The sequence below is a fragment of the Barbus barbus genome (assembly GCF_936440315.1).
Source record: "Barbus barbus genome assembly, chromosome: 31".
NCBI classification, from domain to species: domain Eukaryota; kingdom Metazoa; phylum Chordata; class Actinopteri; order Cypriniformes; family Cyprinidae; genus Barbus; species Barbus barbus.
This window is the reverse complement of record NC_136759.1, coordinates 16797413-16819301: the sequence shown is the minus strand read 5'-3', so window position 1 is coordinate 16819301 and position 21889 is coordinate 16797413. Positions and strand designations below refer to the sequence as shown.

Below are 21889 nucleotides of genomic sequence, written 5' to 3'. Positions count from 1 at the left end.
TTGGTAGATAAGCTATTTTTAGGTGTATTTGCAAGTCATAAAGACTAGTACATGATTAACCATCATGTCAAGCTGAAAAAACTAATGCATGATCATAAAACAAACATAAACAAGATTTGTGGAAGCTGCACTTTATTTGAAAAAGAAAGAGTTCACTAATTGTTCTTACATCTTTTAAATACATAAACAAACAAAAAAGAAGATCCATGAGGACAACACAGAAATTATTCAGTAAAACTTTGATTTGATTGAATTGCTTTCATATTTCAAACCATCCTTAGCCAACCCCTGGACAAACTGCCTACATGATCATATGTATATATATATACATAAAAGCACCGATCAACAGTGCTCGAACCATCTCCCAGTCAGCGTTTCTCATATTTTACACTACAAATTTACAGTGATATCAATAACCCTGTCCGTGACCAATAGCTAGAGGAGCGTCCAGCTCCCATTCAGTATTCCTGGACTTTTAGAGAGCAGGGTGCCTAACTTGACGAGAAGTCTGAAACATGAGGGCAACTCTTAACATTCAGATCAGGGGCAGCCAGATCTTTACGGTCCATGTGAAAATGATGGCATGCCATGCATAATGCAGAACACCTCCCTTCCCAAGAGCAACACCTCACAGTCACGGAGGAAGTGCTTTTCTACTCCGACAAATATCTCATTGCAAAACCCCTAAGCACAGTATCGACTAAACAGTATAACAAACCATTCACTAATGATTACCCTCCCAATAGCCTTGGGCTGCAAACATTTCATCTACCGGAAGCTGTTCTAGACATAAAACTTAAGAGAATAATTAGTGCTCTATCATTTAGCTTACAGGTGTATTTTTCACATAATATCTATTTTAAAAGTCTAAACCTTCATTATACAATCCAACACCCATGAATAATGTTGAATTATTTATATTTTCCCCCAATGTACTTCGTAAACTCTCCTGTTTTATTTTTTAGGCATTAATTATAAATAAATACAAACGACACGCAAGAAAGGTCTACCGGTGAATACAAGTCGAAACTAAAAGATAAAGTGTAAAACAAAGTTACTGTTACTATTTCATAACACGTACTATATCAGATGCTGAGTTGTACTCCGATTTAGGTCGACATTCGCCACAAGACCTCTCATCAGGTCATTCTCCTGGTCAAAGGAAAAAAACAACCTAGCAGGAAAATCAAACTATAGCTTCTCAGAACACAAAATATCCAAGTCTTTCAATGCCCTTACCTACCTTAACAGATTATAAAATGTATGAGGAATCCCTTTATGGGTTGAACAGCAGCATCACTTGACATCTTAAACAAATTACGAAATGATTGCAGTATGCTCCCAGTCTTTCAACACACTTGCTTTACATCTTTGACGTCGAGTATGTTGTGGGATCGGTCCTCTGAAGAGCATCCCAGCACAGAGGACAGAGCTTGATGGTTTGACATCAGGGAGCAACTTCATTTTGTGTTACATAAACTGCATCTGGAAAAAAGAGACAGTTAAATGTACGATTAAAAAGATACTTTAAACAGCAGTGTGCTAAGTCTACAAGAAACAGTGTTCTTGACCCACGTTGCTTGCTTAACGTGACACATTTATGAATGAAACTGGGACTGGGAACTGATTGGATAGTGAAGAGTCTCCGTATGACAGGTTGGAGGAGAGGGGTTCAAAAATAAGAGGGTTTGATGTCAACCAAAAAGGAGAAACATTTTAGAGGTGTTACAGAAAGTTGCACGGCCTCTACTTCATCACTTTTCCAGTTAGGGGTTACTGGATAAATAAAATCATTTTATACAGACTGTACTCACGGAAAATGAAAAAATATATATTTCATATAGAAATTTCCATGACTTTCAAAAATATATTATCAAGCCTGAATATTAGTTTTAAAGGTGAATTCAGTCATTTGTTCTTACTGTTATTTGTCATATAATTAAATAAACTGTTGAAAAATAAAATTAAATGTTTAATATACTTGAAATTAAACATATTAAAAAAAGAATAGTGCCAGTTTTATTTTTATAAAACAATTTTAACATTTAAAATACTTTTAAAAAGTAAAGAAATATCTTCAAATTTCTGTTTAACTAGAAATATATATATTCTCTGTAAAAATCTCCACCACTCTTTCAAATATATATTCAGGCATGAATATCACAGGTGAACGCAGTAATTTATTGTGACTGTTATTTTACATATAATTAAATCATTAAAAAATATAATTAAATATTTTATATATACTTAAAATGAGACATATTAAGAAAGAATTGTGTTAATTTTTTTAAATAATTGTAAGATTTAAAACACTTTTAAAAAGTGATGAAATATCTTAAAATATCTGATTAACTAGAAAAAATTATATCCCCTATAGAAATATCCACAACTTTTTTAAATATATATATATATATATATATATTCAGGCATAATTATCAAATTTTTTAAAGGTGAACTCAGTCATTTTCCCCACAGTAGTTGCTGTTGTTATTATTATTATTAATTAATAGTAGCATGAAATAATGTACACTCATGAATATTTTTTAAGAAAGTAAACTGTCAATTTTATGTTAATAAAATAATTTTAACATTTAAAAAATAAAATAAATGAACTATACATGTACAGGTGCTGGTCATAAAATTAGAATATCATGAAAAAGTTGATTTATTTCAGTAATACCATTCAAAAAGTGAAACTTGTATATTAGATTCATTCATTACACACAGACTGATATATTTCAAATGTTTATTTCCTTTAATTTTGACGATTATAACTGACAACTAATGAAAGTCCCAAATTCAGTATCTCAGAAAATTCGAATATTGTGAAAATGCTCAATATTGAAGACCCCTGGTGCCACAGTCTAATCAGCTAATTAACTCAAAACACCTGCAAAAGCCTTTAAATGGTCTCTCAGTCTAGTTCTGTAGGCTACACAATCATGGGGAAGACTGCTGACTTGACAGTTGTCCAAAAGACGACCATTGACACCTTGCACAAGGAGGGCAAGACACAAAAGGTCATTGCTAAAGAGGCTGGCTGTTCACAGAGCTCTGTGTCCAAGCACATTAATAGAGAGGCGAAGGGAAGGACAAGATGTGGTAGAAAAAAGTGTACAAGCAATAAGGATAACCGCACCCTGGAGAGGATTGTGAAACAAAACCCATTCAAAAATGTGGGGGAGATTCACAAAGAGTGGACTGCAGCTGGAGTCAGTGCTTCAAGAACCACCACGAACAGACGTATGCAAGACATGGGTTTCAGCTGTCGCATTCCTTGTGTCAAGCCACTCTTGAACAAGAGACAGCGTCAGAAGCGTCTTGACTGGACTGCTGCTGAGTGGTCCAAAGTTATGTTCTCTGATGAAAGTAAATGTTGCATTTCCTTTGGAAATCAAGGCCCCAGAGTCTGGAGGAAGAGAGGAGAGGCACATAATCCACGTTGCTTGAGGTCCAGTGTAAAGTTTCCACAGTCATTGATGGTTTGGGGTGCCATGTCATCTTGGTGTTGGTCCATTGTGTTTTCTGAGGTCCAAGGTCAACACAGCTGTCTACCAGGAAGTTTTAGAGCACTTCATGCTTCCTGCTGCTGACCAACTTTATGGAGATGCAGATTTAATTTTCCAACAGGACTTGGCACCTGCACACACTGCCAAAGCTACCAGTACCTGGTTTAAGGACCATGGTATCCCTGTTCTTGATTGGCCAGCAAACTCGCCTGACCTTAACCCCATAGAAAACCTATGGGGTATTGTGAAGAGGAAGATGCAATACGCCAGACCCAACAATACAGAAGAGCTGAAGGCCACTATCAGAGCAACATGGGCTCTCATAACACCTGAGCAGTGCCACAGACTGATCGACTCCATGCCACGCCGCATTGCTGCAGTAATCCAGGCCAAAGGAGCCCCAACTAAATATTGAGTGCTGTACATGCTCATACTTTTCATGTTCATACTTTTCAGTTGGCCAACATTTCTAAAAATCTTTTTTTTTTGCATTGGTCTTAATTGATATTCTAATTTTCTGAGATACTGAATTTGGGACTTTCATTAGTTGTCAGTTATAATCATCAAAATTAAAGGAAATAAACATTTGAAATCTATCAGTCTGTGTGTAATGAATGAATCTAATATACAAGTATCACTTTTTGAATGGTATTACTGAAATAAATCAACTTTTTCATGATATTCTAATTTTATGACCAGCACCTGTATATATATGCAGTCTATTTGTACAGTCTGCATCTCGCAAGAGGCACGAGATGAAACTGATCATGAATGCATGCAAGACCATCGGTGAGCACAAACACATGCGGTACCTAGACAAAAGACGAAGCTCTACAAGAAATCCTTGAGAGAGAGCTGTGCAAAGGGGTCTTGTCCTGGGGCTCTGAGAGGACTCTGACTGGAAGGGCTAGAGGCAGCGGAGGGCTAATGCAGAGAGAATAACACAGAGAGAGAAAGGAAAGAGTTTGGAGTGACAGGGAGAAGCACATGTGGAGGAGGAGAGGAATGATCTGCAGTTTGGGAGGGAGTTCTCTGTCTTCATGGCCCATCAGAACACAATGGACCATGATTATGAAGAGTGTTAACAGAAAGCTACATTCATCAGAAGAACAACGTAACGTACATGAAAGGTTAGAGAGACTGTAGGGGCTGTACCTGTGCGCTGGACACTGATCCGAACGGATTGGATGGCCTCATGACCGGCTGTGTGTATATCATTGTGGGCTGGGTCATCATGCTCATGGAGGGCAACTGTGGAGGCTACAAAAATCACAACCAACCTCAATTCTGCTAACTGGTTTCACAGCGGGGTTATTAATAGTTAAATGAAACCAAAGCCATAGAAAATAAACATTGACTGAATTAAAATGAACCAGGAAAAGTCCATTTAAACCTTTTATTTCAGCTAGTTGTCAAAACAACATTCCTCATTTTCATTTAATTTAACTCGATGCCAAAATAACAAACTTAAACTGAAATTAAAATGAGTAAAAACTATATTGCATTTAAAAATAAAAATGACAAAAACGCAACACAACAAAATTACTAAAATTGTAACTGTAATTGAAAAAAAAAAAAAAGACTAACCATGCCATATCCGATCATTCCTGTAGGTGTTGTAGCAGGGAAAGCCATGATAGATGCTGGCTATAAAACAAATAAAGACTAATAAGAACACCTAAGTTCATATGCGATTCATTTCATTATATTTGCTCTGGTCCAAAAATCTTAAGACACCTTGTTTTAGCAAAATCCCTGAATGCACTTCAGTGAGATCAGATAAAGGCAGAAAACTGTCAGTTATGATTTAAACATTTCTTTCAAATACTGAGAAGCATTGATTAAAACAATTAATGTAATGCAGATATATTACTTTAACCAATGTTTGTGTGCTGTATATTTCGAGTATTGAACTGTTAGCTAATTTCAAATGCTACTGAAATCACTTGTTCAGTTGAGTCGCCTGTATAGAGTGTTTTAGTGTATGCTGCCTATATAGTGTTCTAAATTGATCACTTAAAGGGACAGTTGACCCAAAAATGAAAATTCTGTCATTAGTTATTAACCCGCATGTTGTTCCAAACCCGTAAGACCTTTGATCATCTTCAGAACGCAAATTAAGATAATTTCTGATGAAATCCGAGGGATTTCTGAATCTGCACAGACAGCAAAGTAACTACCAAATTCAAGGCCCAGAAAGGTAGTAAGGACATCATTAAAATAGTCCATGTGACATCAGTGGTTCATCCTTAATTTCATGCCCAGATTAGCAGTCTAGGGGAGTCAACACTAATTATCAAAAGTCAGAGCCATTCTGCAGATTTTGTTGAGTCAGAGTTGACAATTTAGCAGAAAATCGCATAGTTTATGAAGGGCACAGACTCTTCAGACTGAATCTCAGCGGATTTCAAACATGCTTGATAGTTTGAGATTATTTTAGAACACATTTGCATTTATCATTGTCTCCTAGCAATGAGGCACTCATTTAGTGAATAATGCTCAGTTTTTCTCTGTAACCATTTACAAGGTTGGCAAGTGTGTTTTTAAAATCTGTTCAGATTTTAAAAGTCATGTAATATATTCCATGTATTCCAGCCTTAAGAGGTAAGGATGCTTCCCTAGAAGGTAGCTGCTTATGTACACAGCTCACTGGGTTTTGGAACAGAGGAATTTTATCAAAATAAAATACAGCTATACCATAGAGACAGGGTTCCATGTAGCAGATGGAGCAGTTTTGGGTTGCCAGTTCATTCCACCAGTTAATTTTTTCTCTCCTGGTTGGTTCCAATGGATATCACTGTGAAAACAGTTGACTAATAATAAAACCAAATCAGAATATGAAAAATGAGCATATTAATGGGCAAAATTCTTACTTTTTAGTGGTACCGTTTCCAATGCCCAGATCTATAGTGAGAAAATATATATTTTATGAAGACTTTAAAGAGGTACATTTCAATTTTTTAACAAAGTTTGAAAATCAGGGGCCGTTCACAAGGCCGTTCTCTATGCAAACATGCACTAAATAGACATCACTGACAATTCTGCTTGCATTTTTTGCAGCATCTACTTGATCCAGACCTTGTGTTTTCTTCACATAACTGGCCTGAATGTCACGTTTATACATGATATACAAAAATATATTTATACAAAAATGCATTCTTTGTGAAATGGCCCCTAACAATGTATAATATCTTCCTTTTAGCATCATATTCTGACAAACAAATTATGCAACTTGTGAATAATTGACACTTACTTCCAACAAGGTTGGCCAAGGAAGAATCCAGGTCGTCTGACACCAGTTTCTCTGGGAGCTGATTGGAGTACTGATTTGATCCGGCCACAGTGGGTTTTAAAATCCCTGCTGTGAAATTCACAAATAAATCAGGTGAGTATATTTAAATAGAGCATTTGATACACAATGGTGATTCAGTGTGCTTCACATAAGCATAATAAAGCAAATAAGAAACAGATAGACATAAAAGCCAAGTTTAAAATCACTTAATGCTGTCACTTCTGATTACGTGTTGATGTGTTTTCATTTGATTTTACCTAAAATGCCTTACCATCTGTATCCAGGCTATTAGACGAGGCAGCTTTAGTACCAAAAACAGACTCAAAGTCAACACGCAGCTCCCCTGAGCTCTGTGGAGGAGGGATTTGAGAAGCTCCGTATCCTTCAAAAGGTACAAAAAGCCATTTAAACCTTCTTACAGAAGTCACAATATAGACTAGGACACCGTCTGAAGAATACACAAGTTGAAACAATGCCAAATTTAACTTCAAGTGCTGCCAATAAGTGGACTAGAGTCCATGATCACATGTCAAAGTTAGTGGAGTGTAAACTACAGTCATGCACAAGACATCCTGAAAAACTACAAGAGATAGTTCAGCAAAATGCAAAAACTGTCATCGTTCTCTCACCCTTGTGTCATTCTAAACTTTTTATGAACATAAAGAGTATAAAGGAAATGAATGAGTATTCTGGCTGTTGAGCTCCAAAAAGCATAAAACACAATGAGGGTGAGTAAATGATGACAGTATTGTCATTTTTGGGTGAACTATCCCTTTAAGGATCTGATTTTGAATGGTGTTATATTATGTTAGATCAGACAGCATTAGAGACAAAGGGAAACATATATCACAAAGGGGTGCAGCACCACACAAGGCAACCTCCAGCCACAGGCTCCCTACCTCTGAATAGGCCTGCTACAGTGGAGGGCTCAGACTGGAAGGGAGAGGGGTTTGGGAGATGCTGGACCATAGACGGCTGACCAAACGAGTCTGACAGGCAGGCGGGGAGAAGGAGAAACAACACGGCAAGCGTTACAGACATAAAGACATTTGAGATTCAGAGTGGATTAGTAAAGAGCGTATTTAAACAGCAATATTAAGACAGCCATGTGCAGAAGGCAAAAGCATCCAGCAGGGATCATCACAGGTTAGTCCCTGTACACTGCTTCAGTGCTCCTATGTTTCCAGACAGAGGGGAAACATAGGTGGGATGGTTTGCATCATGGTACCTGAGATTAAGTGCTCTATCCGCACAGTGCGTTTGTAATTGGTTGATACAGATGAACTTGAATCAATAAAGGGATTGTACTGATCTATGGTGGAAAAGGAAAAACAATCATTCACTTATAGCTTTATAGTTGAACTACTAAACCTTTACAAGGCAAAGATAGACTGGGGTGAAAACTGGAATGAAATGCGTGATTTTCTGACAAACTTTTGTTGTAGAACACTTCAGAATGTTTCAAAAATAATATATATAAATTTGATTAGTTGCTGTCAAATAATTAAAATATATGCCCATTCATTGTTTATATTTCACTTGCTGACCTTTGGTAATTATTAAAACTGCATCTTACAAAGTCTTAAAGAAGAACATTAAATATTTGTTATTTTTAATATTTCAGTAATCGCATGTGTTTACGCATTACCTTTGATAGCCCTACTTTTATATATTACCCTTATAAGTCTGGGTTCCTTTATTTTTATTTCTATAAAAGAAATTAATACTTTTATTCAGCAAGGATATGTGGCAGTAAATATATTTATAATGGTTAAAAATCAATAAAAAAAATGCTATTCTTTTGTACTTCCTATTCATCAAAAAATTATATAAAAATAAATATTTTTAAGCCTCAAATCAGCATATTAGAATGATTTCTGAAGGATCATGTGACACTGAAGAATGGAGTAATTATGCTGAAAATTCAGCTTTGTAATCACAGGAATAAATTACATTTTAAAATATATTAAAATAGAAAACAGTAACCTTAAATTGTAATAATATTTCACAATATTACTGTATTTTTGATCACATAAATGCAACCTTGATGAGAATAGAGACTTTCAAAACGTTAAAATATTCTTACAGACCCCAAACTTTTGAATGGTGGTGTATATCTTTGTTCTTCAAATTTGGATATTATCATAAATATGTTGGAAGTTGGGCAAAATAATCTATTCAGAATGTAGTTATATCATCTTGTTTATTTGTCTCTCTTTACACCCAGTTAACATGCATTTTTCCAGCTGTTTTGGTCTCACACTATCTACAACCACTTTAATGTTAGCTTTAAATCAAGATAAAAACTGTAATTAATGAAACAGCCCCACTATAACAAAGCCAAAACAAAGCTCTGTGTACAAACATTATTTGAGGGTTATCTATAGTACTGCCACCTAGCCTCCATTTAGTCTCCAATTACAGACTGCATTCTTACTCAGACGCCAAGCTCAACTGTAAGAACGATGTGACCGAACTTAATCAGAGGATACAATGGGATACACTGTCCATGCAAAACAACGAGGGACTTTCAACAACCAGAAAAACTCAAACTAATTAAACACTTTGGATGGGCGAATGGATGAGTTGGAATAAAGAAACTAAAGTGTGTTTACCACCAAAAATCTCATGACCTGACGTCCTAGAGGAGAAACTAACACCATCTGATGACATAACAGGTAGATGAGCACCATCAACAACAAGTTTGGTTAGGAAAGGGTTTAGGTTTGGAATGGAGTCATCTACAGCTTCAGAAGAAGAGAAAGGATCTGAGCAGGCAAAAGGAGAGAAAGAAAGAGTCGAACAGGAGGACATTAGAACGAGACTCAAGTTAACACAGAGAAGGCTACAGCATGCTGAATCTCTGAGACGGTCACATGCAAAGGGTCTCACCTCCCCATGCCGTGGCCACAGAGGGTCCGGGCTGCATGCTTGACTGAAAGTTAGTCTGCAAGTCGAAAAGGTCGCTCTCCATCTTCAGGGCACTGAGGATCAGAAAACAAAACAAAAATGTCTTAATACCCAACCGATTTAAAGGGATAGTTCACCCATGAATGAAAATTACCCCATGATTTTCACACCCTCAAGCCATCCTAGGTGTATATGACTTTCTTCTTTCAGATGAATAGTCTGAGTTATAATAAAAAATATCTTGGCTCTTCCAAGCTTTATAATGGCAGTGAATGGGGTTGAGATTTTCAAGCCCAAAAAAGTGCATTCATCCATCATAAAAAGTGGCCCACGTGGCTTCGGGGGGTTAATAAAGGTGATGCATTTGTGTAAAAGAATATCCATATTTAAAACTTTACAAACTGTAATCTCTAGCTTCTGCTAACTTTCGTATGCATGTTCACGAGAGAGTGGTATTCCAGCAGATGACGTAGGATGTATGCGTAGCGTAAGCTCCGGTGATTAGTGATGAACAAGGAAGCAAGCAGAGGAGAGAGCAAAACACAACACCAGTCATGAATTAGAAGTACAAAACGAGGATTTGTAAAGAAAAATGTTGGAGGATTTCAATAAAAGCCAAGAGGAGACTGGTTTTCCTTTGCTGTAAAAAAAAAAAAAAAAAACCTTGCAAGACTAGCATATTCTGACAGGAGCTTACGCTTACGTCCCACGTCATCCGCTGGACACCACTCTCTCATGAATGTGCGTACGACAGTTAGAGATTACGGTTTAGAAAGTTTTAAATATGGACATTTTTCTTACAAAAACACATTGATTCACTTCAGAAGGCCTATATTAACACCCCGAAGCCAAGTGGAGCACTTTTTATGATGGATGAATGCACTTTTTTGGGCTTCAAAATCTCCACCATTCACTGAAATTCATACAGCTTGGAAGAGCCAGGACAGTTTTTAATATAACTTCAATTGTAATCATCTGAAAGAAAAAAGTCATATACACTTAGGATGGCTTGAGATGTCCACTGTGAAGAGATTTGATTGGCTAACCCATTGGAGCAGCTGGGAGTGGAGAACAGGTCGATGGCAGGAGCTGTGCTGATGCATGCTGCTGTGGTGGAGACCGGAGAAGTGTCGGTCGTGGCAAACGAAGGCCTCTTGGAGAGCTCCTTCAGCCTCTGTTCCTGTATACAACAAGCCAAGAAACCTTTTAGACAGGAAGGAGCCATCTGATTGGAATGGAGAATAACCTACCAACCACTTTTCATCCATTAGTGTGATGTTTTGAGTATACATTTGAAATATGATACCAAGCTCATTCAGATAATTGTTTTAACATTTATTTGCCTTAAAGAATCCTGATAAATATTAATCAAAGATTCAGTTGGATAATCTTAGCAAATTCTGGTTGTCTGGCAACTTTTTCTACCATTCATCCCAGAACCAGAAGTGTGAATTGAAGCAGCGTGGCAAGTTGTACACAAAGCTTTCTGATTAAAAACCCTGTGCATTCGGACTTATGGAAGTAGCCAGCCAATCACATAAGAAGTTTTCACCAATTATATTGTCTAGGAATGGTTTATGAGCTTCAGACACGTATAGAAAAGACACCCATGATTAATCTAACAAACTAAATATTGTCCTCTAAGGCCACGCACACATGCTGTAAAGCTTAAGGAGTGAAAACAGTATTTAAATATGTTAGAGAATCCCCAAAATTACAGTTTTGTGAGTGTACAGAACAGAACTCACTCTCAAAATTGAGTGACACCATTGTAAACACAGCAATGTTTTGCCATCTTGTGCATTTGGTATCTGCTATTTTTGAGTTTTAACTGAACCACTGTCGACAGATGTGTTGTTTTATGTCTTGCTTTGCAGAGCACACTCTGGAAGTGTTGCCAAGTCCACTTATTATAATCAAGGCTTATTATCCATCTTTGGCATTGATGTTCGGGCTCGGCTCATAAAGCAATCCAGTTTATGGCGTTAATGAATTAGGCAGTTGCAGGTCACTATATTTTGGTATATGCATCTTATTTCCAAGATAACACTTTTGGATTTAAGTGTGTTATGGGCTTGTTCTTATTTGCTGTATTCTTTTTTTTTTCATGGCAAGATCTGAGTCAAATCACACCTGGTTTAAGGTGATTTCTTGCACCACGCATACATAAGGGAGACACATCTATGATACGAATTTCTCACACGGTGTAGAATTTCTGTAAATACGGTTTTCACTACCTGAATTGTTTCTGAATTTATTGAATTCACACACACACACAAATGTACAATGCAGAAGTATATACAGTATTGTCCAAATGTGTGCACATACAACTAGAAAACAGGAATCTATAAAGAACCAAAGAAAAATGGGCAAAAATGAACAGAAAATACTGGAAATCCTTTCCTCTGGCGGGTGAAATTGTTTTTGATACGTGTTCTGTTATGTACCTTTAGAGCTTTCAATCGCGCCTGCTCCTCCTCCAGAGCTGCCTGCTTTTCCCTTTCATCCACTTTGGTGAAAGACATGCCAGTGTTGGCCAGAGATGATACAGCATTGGAGAGTGTGCTTGCCCTACAAAAGTCGGGGAGAGATAAATTGGGCTTCTGTGAGTATCAAATGGAAATTGAGTATACAGAACTCCTGTATTTGTCAAGCACAAGCTCTTATAATTTAGAATCCATCAAGACCTGTCGACATAATGCATTTGTTAGAACTCATTAATTTGTATTCAGCTCTGAATGTGACACATGAATGGCCCACCTGCTGGCAGCAGTGGAGTCCTTCACCTTCTTTCCTTCTAATGAAGCCAAGTGTTGCTCCAGGGCATCCAAAAGACTGCTGGGGGCCTGCACAAACATTTACTCAGGAATACAGCACTGACTGCATCAAGCCTCCAATGAAAAGACAGTAAATAGCTTATTTGCAATAAGAATTAAGCAGTGCAGAGGAGTGCAGAAAAGAGTCAGAAAAGTACTTACACACACGGTAAACTGAAGGTGGACAGAAGGTGGAAAGATAAAGGAAATACAGAATATAAAGGTGGTCTTGGTCAGACATATAATGCATGAGTTTCAAATCTCCTCTTATATAAGTCTATGATGGAATTTGCCTTGGATAATAATCTATCCTTTTCATGTGTCCATGTTTAACATTTGCATATACTAAACTGTTCTCACTCCCAAGGTGTCCAATACTACTGCATGTCACTGTGTAGAATGATGCATCAACATTAATATTATAATCATGAACCCATACTCTCAGAAATATACTCATCATCTGAAATGTGTTTGTGCTGTAATTGTACTCTATATGAAGGTCTTACTCCAAATTTTTAAAACAGTAATATATTGGTATACAGATTTTATTTAAATTAAATTTACACTCGACACAAAATGGCTCCAACAGCTGTATCTGAGTGAGAACCTTTTGCATATTCTGTCAGCATACGTAACTGTTCAAGTCATGATTCTATTATCTCTATTAGTGTAATTAATACTCTGAAATCTCCACTGAGCCCATAACACCTTTATTTGCTGTAGACAGGGAAAAGTTAAGACAGAAAAGCTGAGAAATCTTTAGTGACATGCGCATCCTAATGACCTGCATGCATCTTTAAGTCAGAAATTTGTGCAAAGTAACGTAAGAGAGAAAGCATAACAGTTTCAGAAAATCCTCAGGATAGTTAATAATGCAGAACGAGTGCAGGTGTTAAAGTCAGAATAATAGTGTAGTCTTACCTGAGACAGGTCAGGTATGTCCCCGCGGTCTATTCCCACCTGCTGTGAGGTGTGGAGAACAAATATGTCACACAGCGCTCTTTCAATGAAGTCCCTTGCTAACCAGAACAGCACATGAGAATCTTACCTCTGCCACTTTGAGGAACTCTGAGATCCGGGTCATTCGAGTAAGGAATTTCTTGTAAATGTCCAAACCCTCTTTGCACTGGACTTTTTTCATATCAAAATACTTTTCTGTAAGACGTAGATGAATAAGTAAGCATTATTAATCAGCACTACGCTGTTATCTACATGTGTAGATTATAGATTAAAAGTAGATTATAGTTTAAAGTGATTAATGGTTTAAAGTTACAAACACACAGCTTGCTTCACAAGACGTTAAATGATGTTGTGTGATTGCTTGTATATTATTGTGATGTTTTATCAGCTGTTTAAACTTTCATTCTGGCGGCACCCATTTACTGGATCTATTGGTGAGCAAGTGATGTAATGCTACATTTCTCCAAATCTGTTTTGAGTAGATTTTCAGCAAAGTTTCATTTTTGGGTGAACTACTCCTTTAAACAAATATTTACCTCAAATCTGTAATGTACATCTTTCACATAAAAGTGAAGAGAGTGTATTTATACAGCATTCTGTTATTTATTTAGAATCCAGATAAAAGCATCCTGAAAGACCTACCCAGTAAGTTTATTATCCCTTCATTGTAAGCTGCAAAAAGTCGGATGGAGTCTTTGAAGAGGAGCATGAAGGCTGCATTGATAACCCCATTGGTGAGTTCATTGGCATTGACCTGGACAAACAAAAAAAACATTTTTAGATATATACAACACAAATGCTTTGCTTCTACAGAATACATAATCATTGCATGTATTCTTAAGTCATTTTTATCAGTGAACATGCATGTATATAGATCAACCGTCAGCTTACATTGAAGTCAAGAAGGGCATCCATCTGGTTCTGTATAATAGGGATGGTTTTAAGAAGCTTCTCTGTGTTCATGGTTCTCATCACTCCGTCCACCCTTAAGGAAAAGATTTTAAAATATAGGTCAAATGACATTAGGGGGATCAGTGCATGGAGGTTTAGTGGATGATCCAGCGCAATGACTTCAAGCACTTAATGCAAGCACTTCAAACCTAGCGCTGCACAAATCCCCCTCAAATGATTTAGAACAAAAACTACAGCTAAGGCTAAAAAAAAACAACAGCTTTGTATTGAGTGAACAATTTGCTGGTCAAATGAATCACATTTGAGTTACATAATGCACTTAATGTAAAATTCAGCACACCTGAACTAGATACTACCTTTAGATTCAAAATCATTTTATAAAATGTATAAAAAATATCCTACCCACGCTTTACTTTCGTGAAGTCAAATGCCACCTGTCGATATGAAACCGCTTTCTCATTCAGATATCGACTATACCTCCGAATGAATGTTGACATATCATAACCTAGGGAGACACAAATAAATATCACAGTTAAGAAATTAATAATTTTATTTAGAATAAATGTTAAGGAGTAGTGCTACAATCAGAAAAAAGGGAATTTGAAATGTTGAATTAAAACTGTAAAAAAGTGAATGTTATAAATATTATTATAAAACAAATTGCATAAATTAAAAAAGAAAATAATGTTATTATAACATAATATAAAAGGCCGTAAAATAAATGCTTAATTTACAACCATTTGTAAAGCATCCAAAGATGAGCACGAAAGAAAAATGAAATCTCCGTAGAGCCTGAAATAAATAGTTCAATACTGTACCTTGTAGGCCACTTTTGTCCAGGAAATTACTGAGGTTGAATAATGTGTTCCTGGAGGCCAAGTACTGAATAAATCGCTGTAACCAAAATAATAACAAAAAGGTTTAATGCATAGAATTATTTGCAGATCTTTATTAGTGCACGGGGGGAAAAAGTTGGGACAGGTCTCCCACGGTCACGCACCTCGTTCCCGTATACCATGAGGTGATGTGTTGTGATTAGAGACTTAAAGACCACCACCCAGCTGGTGTTGGTGGTCCTCTCGAACAAAGAGTCTGCCAGCTGAGGAATGTTCACATTCATCTCATTGGTACAGTGTATCAGGTCTACAATAGAAACAAAGGAGATTTCCATGAACTACTGACATTAATAACTGGGTGAACAGGCAAGAACTGAGTCAACGGAGTGCACTGGTAATAGAGCTTAAAATATAATAAATCAAAGGATTACCATGCATTTATAACAGAAAACAGAAAAATAATACTCTGTGGAGAGAGCCCACATATATAAGCTTTTTTACATATAAAATGTGCTTTATTCTGGATTATGTAACAGGAATTGCACAGCCCACTACTAACACTGCTGGTGGACTTTCTAGATGAGATGTTTACTGCATTTCTGCTAATATGCTTTAGGGGAGTGAAACAGTTGTGGTATAGTAGTCGTCACATAGACAGTGATGTAGTGCAGTTTCAGATGAGCTGCTACTATCTGAATGAATGAGGTTGACTTCAGTCGTGTGGTTGGTTTGTTGGTTTGGTGTAAGGCAGCTGCCTCCAGAACACTGCCAACTTTGATTCATCCAGTTATGTCACTCCTACTCTAAAAAACAAAGCCCTTGCCACAAAAAATGTCAACGGAAATATTCAAAATCAGATCTTATCTGTTCTATAATAATAATAATAATATATAGCCATATTAGGCAAAAGCAGTTCATCTTTTTTTGGTGAAAAGATCCATAAGTAACCATAATTTATGTGACATATTGTAATTTCAAGGGTTGGTTCAACCCAAAAACTGTAAAACTGTATAACTCCCATGGAACGTAAAAGAAGATATTTCAGTGTGTGTGTGTATGTGTTTTTTTGTTTGTCCAGTGGAAGTCAATAGGCACCAAAGATGTTTGGTTACTAACATTCTTCAAAGCAGTGTTACTTTTTAGATGCTATTATAGTTTTTATTAATATTTTGAATTTGTTTGTAATTTTTAAATTTTCTGTTTTCGTTTTAATTTTAAAGTTTCAGTAATTTTGCTGTGTGCTTGTCATTTTATTAGTTTCTTATATATATCTACACTACTAGTCAACAGTTTTTGAACAGTAAGATTGTGTAAGATTTATCTTCTGCTCACCAAGACTGCATTCATTTGATTCAAAATACAGCAAAAACAGTAAATATTTGAAATATTTTTACTATTTAAAAAACTGTTTTCTATTTGAATATATTTTAAAGTGTAATTTATTCCTGTGATTTCAATGCTGAATTTTTAGCATAATTGCTCCAGTCACATGATCCTTCAGAAATGCTAAAAAAATTTGCTGCTCAAAAAACACATTACTATTATAATGTTGAAAACAACTGAGTAGAATTTTTTTCAGGTTTCGTTGATGAATAGAAAGTTCAGAAGAACAGCATTTATCTGAAAAAGAAATCTTTTGTAACATTATAAATGTCTTTTATCATCACTTTTGATCAATTTAAATATCCAAAAAATATACAGACTTCGAACTTTTCAATGGTATAGTGTATAATGTTACAAACGCTTTTTATTTCAGAAATTCTCATTCATCAAAGAATCCAGAAAAAAGTACTCAACTGTTTTAGATATTCATGAAAATACTAAAAAATATTTCTTGAGCAGCAAATCAGCATATTAGAATGATTTCTGAAGGATCATGTGTAGGGCTGTCGCGATTCGTCGATTTTAGTCGACTAGTCGATTTTTAAAAATCGTCGGCTGTATCCGAAATCGCCCCCTATACCCTCAAATAGTGCACTATTTGAGGGGACAGCCATTTTAAGTGGTGTTCGAAACCATAGTGGATGTTCTCGAGTGCACTCCTTTAATCCCACAATGCACCGCAAAAACGAGTATACAACCGATGTACACTCAACGGCTAGAGAATCCCCAGAATGCACTGCGAGAGTCGCGCGCCAAATTAATTCCCGCGTCTCACCAGAAGATGGCGCCCGCAGCTGAATCATCCATTCAGAGTTAAATTAGACAAACTTGGGGGGACGCATGTCCTCAAAGGTTGAAAACCCCTGGTTTAGATTAATCGGAAAATTAGTCGATAGATTAATCGAAATAAAAATAGTTGTTAGTGGCAGCCCTAATCATCTGACACTGAAGACTGGAGTAATGATGCTGAAAATTCAGCTTTGATCACATAAATTATACTTTAAAATACTGTATACTTAAATAGAAATGCAGTTATTTTAAATAGTAAACATATTTCACAATATTACTGCTTTTGCTGTATTTTGGATCAAATAAATGCAGGCTTGATGAGCAGAAGAGTATTCTTTAAAAAACATTAAAAATCTTTTAGTAGTAGTGTATATGTACTTTATTTATTTTTATTTCAGTTTTAGTTATTTTAGTACATCAAGTTTGCCTTTAAGGTCTCAGTTTTAGTTAACCATAATAACCTTCCTTCAAAATATATCATTTTATGTTCCACAGAGGAAAGACACTCATAGGGGTTTGGAATGACATGAGGGCAAGTAAATTATGGCAGAATTTTCATTTTTGGCTAAACTATCCCTTTAAAACTAAAATTATTAAAGGGATAGTAAACCAAAAATTTAAATTCTGTCATACTCACCCTCATGTCATTCCAAACCCGTAAGACCTTTGTTCATCTTTGGAACACAAATTAAGATATTTTTGATGAAATCTGAGAGCTTTCTGAACCTGAGTAAGCACCACAACTGACACATTCAAGGCCCAGAAAAGTAGTAAGGACATCATTAAATGTCCATGTGACATCAATGGTTCAACCGTTATGTTATGAAGCTACGAGAATACTTTTTTACGCAAAGAATACAAAAATAAAGACTTTATTCAACAATTATTCAACAAAAATGAATGCGCATCGAACACTGACACTGAAGAGAAGAAGTTGTAGAATAAATTCATTATGTTTGTTTTCTTTGCGTACAACAATATTCTCGTAGCTTCATAAAATTGCGGTTGAACCACTGATGTCACATGGACTATTTTAACGATGTCCTTACCTTACTACCTTGAAAAGTCTTGAAAGTGGTAGTCGCATTTTTGTCTCAGGGTCAGAAAGCTCTCGGATTTCTTCAAAATATCTTAATTTGTGTTCCGAAGATGAACAAAGGTCTTACATCATTGGAACGACCTGAGGGTGCGTAATTAATGACAGAATTTTCATATCTTTTTAAGTTTACTTGCATTGGAGTAAAATGCAATGAAATTGAATTATTATGCATGAAAGGTGCAAATAATTCTAAGGATGCGGAGAACAATTTCCACATTGTCCTTTTTTGAAATCCTAACTACAGTCCTTCAAACATGTCATAGCTTGTCTTATAACACTGTAAGAACTAAATAGTCAGTCAGGCCTGGCTGAGACAGACGTAAATAGAGATCTATTCTCACGCACAGACTTACTAGACTGGTACTAGACCAGCACTTCTTAAAGAAGGTGCACAGCATTCACTAACATCACCTGCCAGCTTGTCGCCAAACGAATATGAGAATCAAATACCCGAATACACCTTCCTTACAATAACCCCCTAAGAAAAACAATAGCACTGATTTATTTCTGCCCAATGAGCATTATAAGGAATTAACATTTAAGCAGAATTTACCAGCATGGCCATGCTGAGGAGGTCTACATGAGATCATAAACTGTATTAAAATAGATTTGGGCACTATAAAAGCATTATGGGATCAAACTTAACGAAAATCCCATCTTTCTTGCTTATATAAATATCGCAGTATTGCACATGCACAGTCCTGCTTCGATACAGTTGAAAGTGATGCATGTCAGTTTATCATAAATGGCCTGTGTTTCAATATTATTACACAGGAGTCTGTCTAAGCACATTAGCTTAGCACGAGCAGGGCCTGCCCATTGTACAACAGCCTAAAATCGTAGCCATAACAATCAAAGCAACAGCTGTACACACCTTCATCATCGCAATTCATGTTAAACACTCAGCCGGTAATACTTACAGTCCAAATGTTTCTTTTTAGGACCCATTATTTCGTGAGTTGTTGCCTTGCACACTGTTTTGGATACGGCTGATCCAGTAACGCTATGCTGAGCAGCAGTTATCCTGTCTGTAATGCTCTGCCCAGACATCTTCAAAGCTTTCCAGCGATCGACAATCAAATAATACGTATGAATATTGAAATTCACGCTGCTACTAGATAGTGTTCACAGTTCCTGGTCGACCGATACGAGAACACGGGGAGACAAAGATTGCTCGGACAAGGCAGATGGGAAGCCTTGCACACAGTTATCCGCTGCGCGAGACGATGATGGATCCACAAATGATGTTAAAGAATATCTCGCGCGGAATTGTTACATTGTTACGGGTTTCACTCGCGCGTTGTAAAGGCTCGTGACTCATCTCTGGTGTCCCGACACTAATCCCGCCGTCTGTTTTATTTCTGTAAACCCGCAGGATTGAAGAGCAGCGAAGGCATTCAGTGAAATGGCGGGCCTGTGCTGTTCCATGAGAGCTGGAGGAATATAGGACACTGGCCGCTGATGCAGGCAGACGCCTTCTCCATTACAAATAAACGCACAATCAAGAATATATTCGGGTATTTTTCCGCGTGTTGGAATAGTTCGATTTTTTGATTAGATAGATTTATATTTTATTATCTTAACGTTAAAAAATATATCTATAATTTTTTTGTTATAAATCTTATTAGTGACTGAATGCTTAGATAAATGCAACAGTTTACATATCCCTGGTCCTCTGCACAATAATTTATCATGTTTTTAAGAAGCATAAGGCAGTCCCTTCAGGTGTGTTTCTAATATAGGGTGTTAATGAGGAGTCAATAGTTACTGTACATGTAACTTATGAAAATGTTAACGATTACAAAGGGGGTTACATCGGACTTTTTCACACACAGTCACACACCCACATACAGATGAACTGATTTCTTTCCCAAATTGCATTGACTGCTCTAAAATATGAGACACTGATGTTTCAGGCGTTTAGGACATCGAATAGGACACATGCTTATTAAACTGTTTTATTTACTATTTAGGTTTATGCATATGCTTTATTTATTTTTTTTAGATTAACTGTTTTTTCGTTAGATGCCAGTGTTTCCTGTCATAACCCGGTCGCAAATATTTGGTTTCAGAAATCATAGCTCTAAACTATTTCTTGTTATGGTTTTAAATCTGTATTTAACCTCAGAATGATCTCAAAGTAAGTCTAATTTTGTAGCAGCTGTGCTTTAAAATTCAATTATTATAATCTTAATTCAAGTGATGGAGGATTTTGAAAATGACAATAATCAGTGCTGTGTACTGAACGGTTAACCCTGCCTAGTTTACATGTTTGAAAATGATTAACAGTTGAAAACATTAGAGATTTTGAAAAGTAATGAAATGTAATCGGTTACATTACTTTAGTAAAGTAACTGAAATTGTTACACTACTTATTACATAATTATATATTGCTAAATCTAGCCTATACTCATGTCGTAACTCATAGGATGAGAAATATGAAAAAGGACTTGTGTATTTTTCACATAATTCTGTGTGTACAGGTTTATATGGTTTATGAGGACACACATGTGTATAATGACATAGGTATTACAACATGAACATGGTTTATGAGAACACTTGTTGTGACTCGTGTAAACCAAATGACTAAAAATACAAAAAATTGCTTAATACTTTTTTTGTATTATTGAATTATTTATTTATTCTTTTTTTTAATGCAGAAAGTTGTCTGTGAAGAGTAGGGTTAGAGTATGTGTGTGTGTGTGTGTGTGTGTGTGCGCGTGTGTGTGCGCGTGTGTGATTTTCTATTAAAGATACATAGGCCTTGTTTCATAGTAAAGGACAATTCATTCCACAGACGCTCAATACACCATGGTCAAACATTTGGAATAATTAACATTTTTTTTATATTGTTGAATAACGTTTCTTATGCTTGCCAAGCCATATATTTTACAAATGAAATAAATATTTCACAATATTACTGTTTTTATTTTATTTAAGAAATTAAAAATTAATTTTAAATAGAAGTTGTTCCTAACAAACTATGACTTTCTTTCTTCAGTGGAACATAAAAGGTATTCTGAAGAAGGGTGATTATTTTAAGGATTAGTATTTTAAAGTTCATTATTTTAAGTTAATTAATACTTGCATTCAGTGAAGATGCATTAAATTGATCAAATGTGACAGTTACAGACATTTAAAACATTTATAATAAAAATGACTGTTTCAAATAAATGTTCTTTCAAACTTTCTGTTCATCAAAGAATCCTGAAAAAAAAACATATCACAGCTCCCATTAAAATATTAAGCAGTACACCAACACTGATGATAAGAGAAAATGTTTCTTAAGCATCAAATCAGCATATTATAATGATTACTGAAGGATCACGTGACGCTGAAGACTGGATGCTGAAAATTCAGCTTTGCCATCACTGGAATGAATT

The 21889-nt window shown here is 36.0% G+C and overlaps 1 protein-coding gene across 6 annotated transcripts; it reads right to left on the bottom strand.

Annotated features, from left to right (window-relative positions):
* Positions 1 to 118: 118 nt before the first annotated feature.
* On the bottom strand, positions 119 to 19959 carry LOC306851517 (phosphatidylinositol-binding clathrin assembly protein-like). Of its 6 annotated transcripts, XM_079387808.1 has the most exons (22): positions 19427 to 19932; positions 15400 to 15542; positions 15218 to 15293; positions 14802 to 14904; positions 14379 to 14472; positions 14130 to 14241; positions 13576 to 13682; positions 13449 to 13490; positions 12472 to 12557; positions 12159 to 12282; positions 10758 to 10891; positions 9694 to 9785; positions 9417 to 9569; positions 8030 to 8113; positions 7701 to 7790; positions 7073 to 7183; positions 6763 to 6870; positions 6383 to 6413; positions 6207 to 6306; positions 5097 to 5156; positions 4665 to 4769; positions 4322 to 4433 (listed from the first exon to the last, which is right to left on the bottom strand). In XM_079387808.1, the coding sequence occupies exons 1-22, from the start codon at positions 19554 to 19556 to the stop codon at positions 4341 to 4343; spliced, it is 2178 nt and encodes a 725-aa protein (XP_079243934.1). In that variant the 5' UTR covers positions 19557 to 19932; the 3' UTR covers positions 4322 to 4340. The 6 variants fall into 6 exon arrangements, with proteins under 6 accessions (XP_079243931.1, XP_079243932.1, XP_079243933.1 ...); XM_079387805.1 differs by lacking the exons at positions 4322 to 4433; positions 8030 to 8113; positions 9417 to 9569 and adding an exon at positions 119 to 1485 and having other exon boundaries at positions 19427 to 19959; XM_079387806.1 differs by lacking the exons at positions 4322 to 4433; positions 7701 to 7790; positions 9417 to 9569 and adding an exon at positions 119 to 1485.
* Positions 19960 to 21889: the final 1930 nt, after the last annotated feature.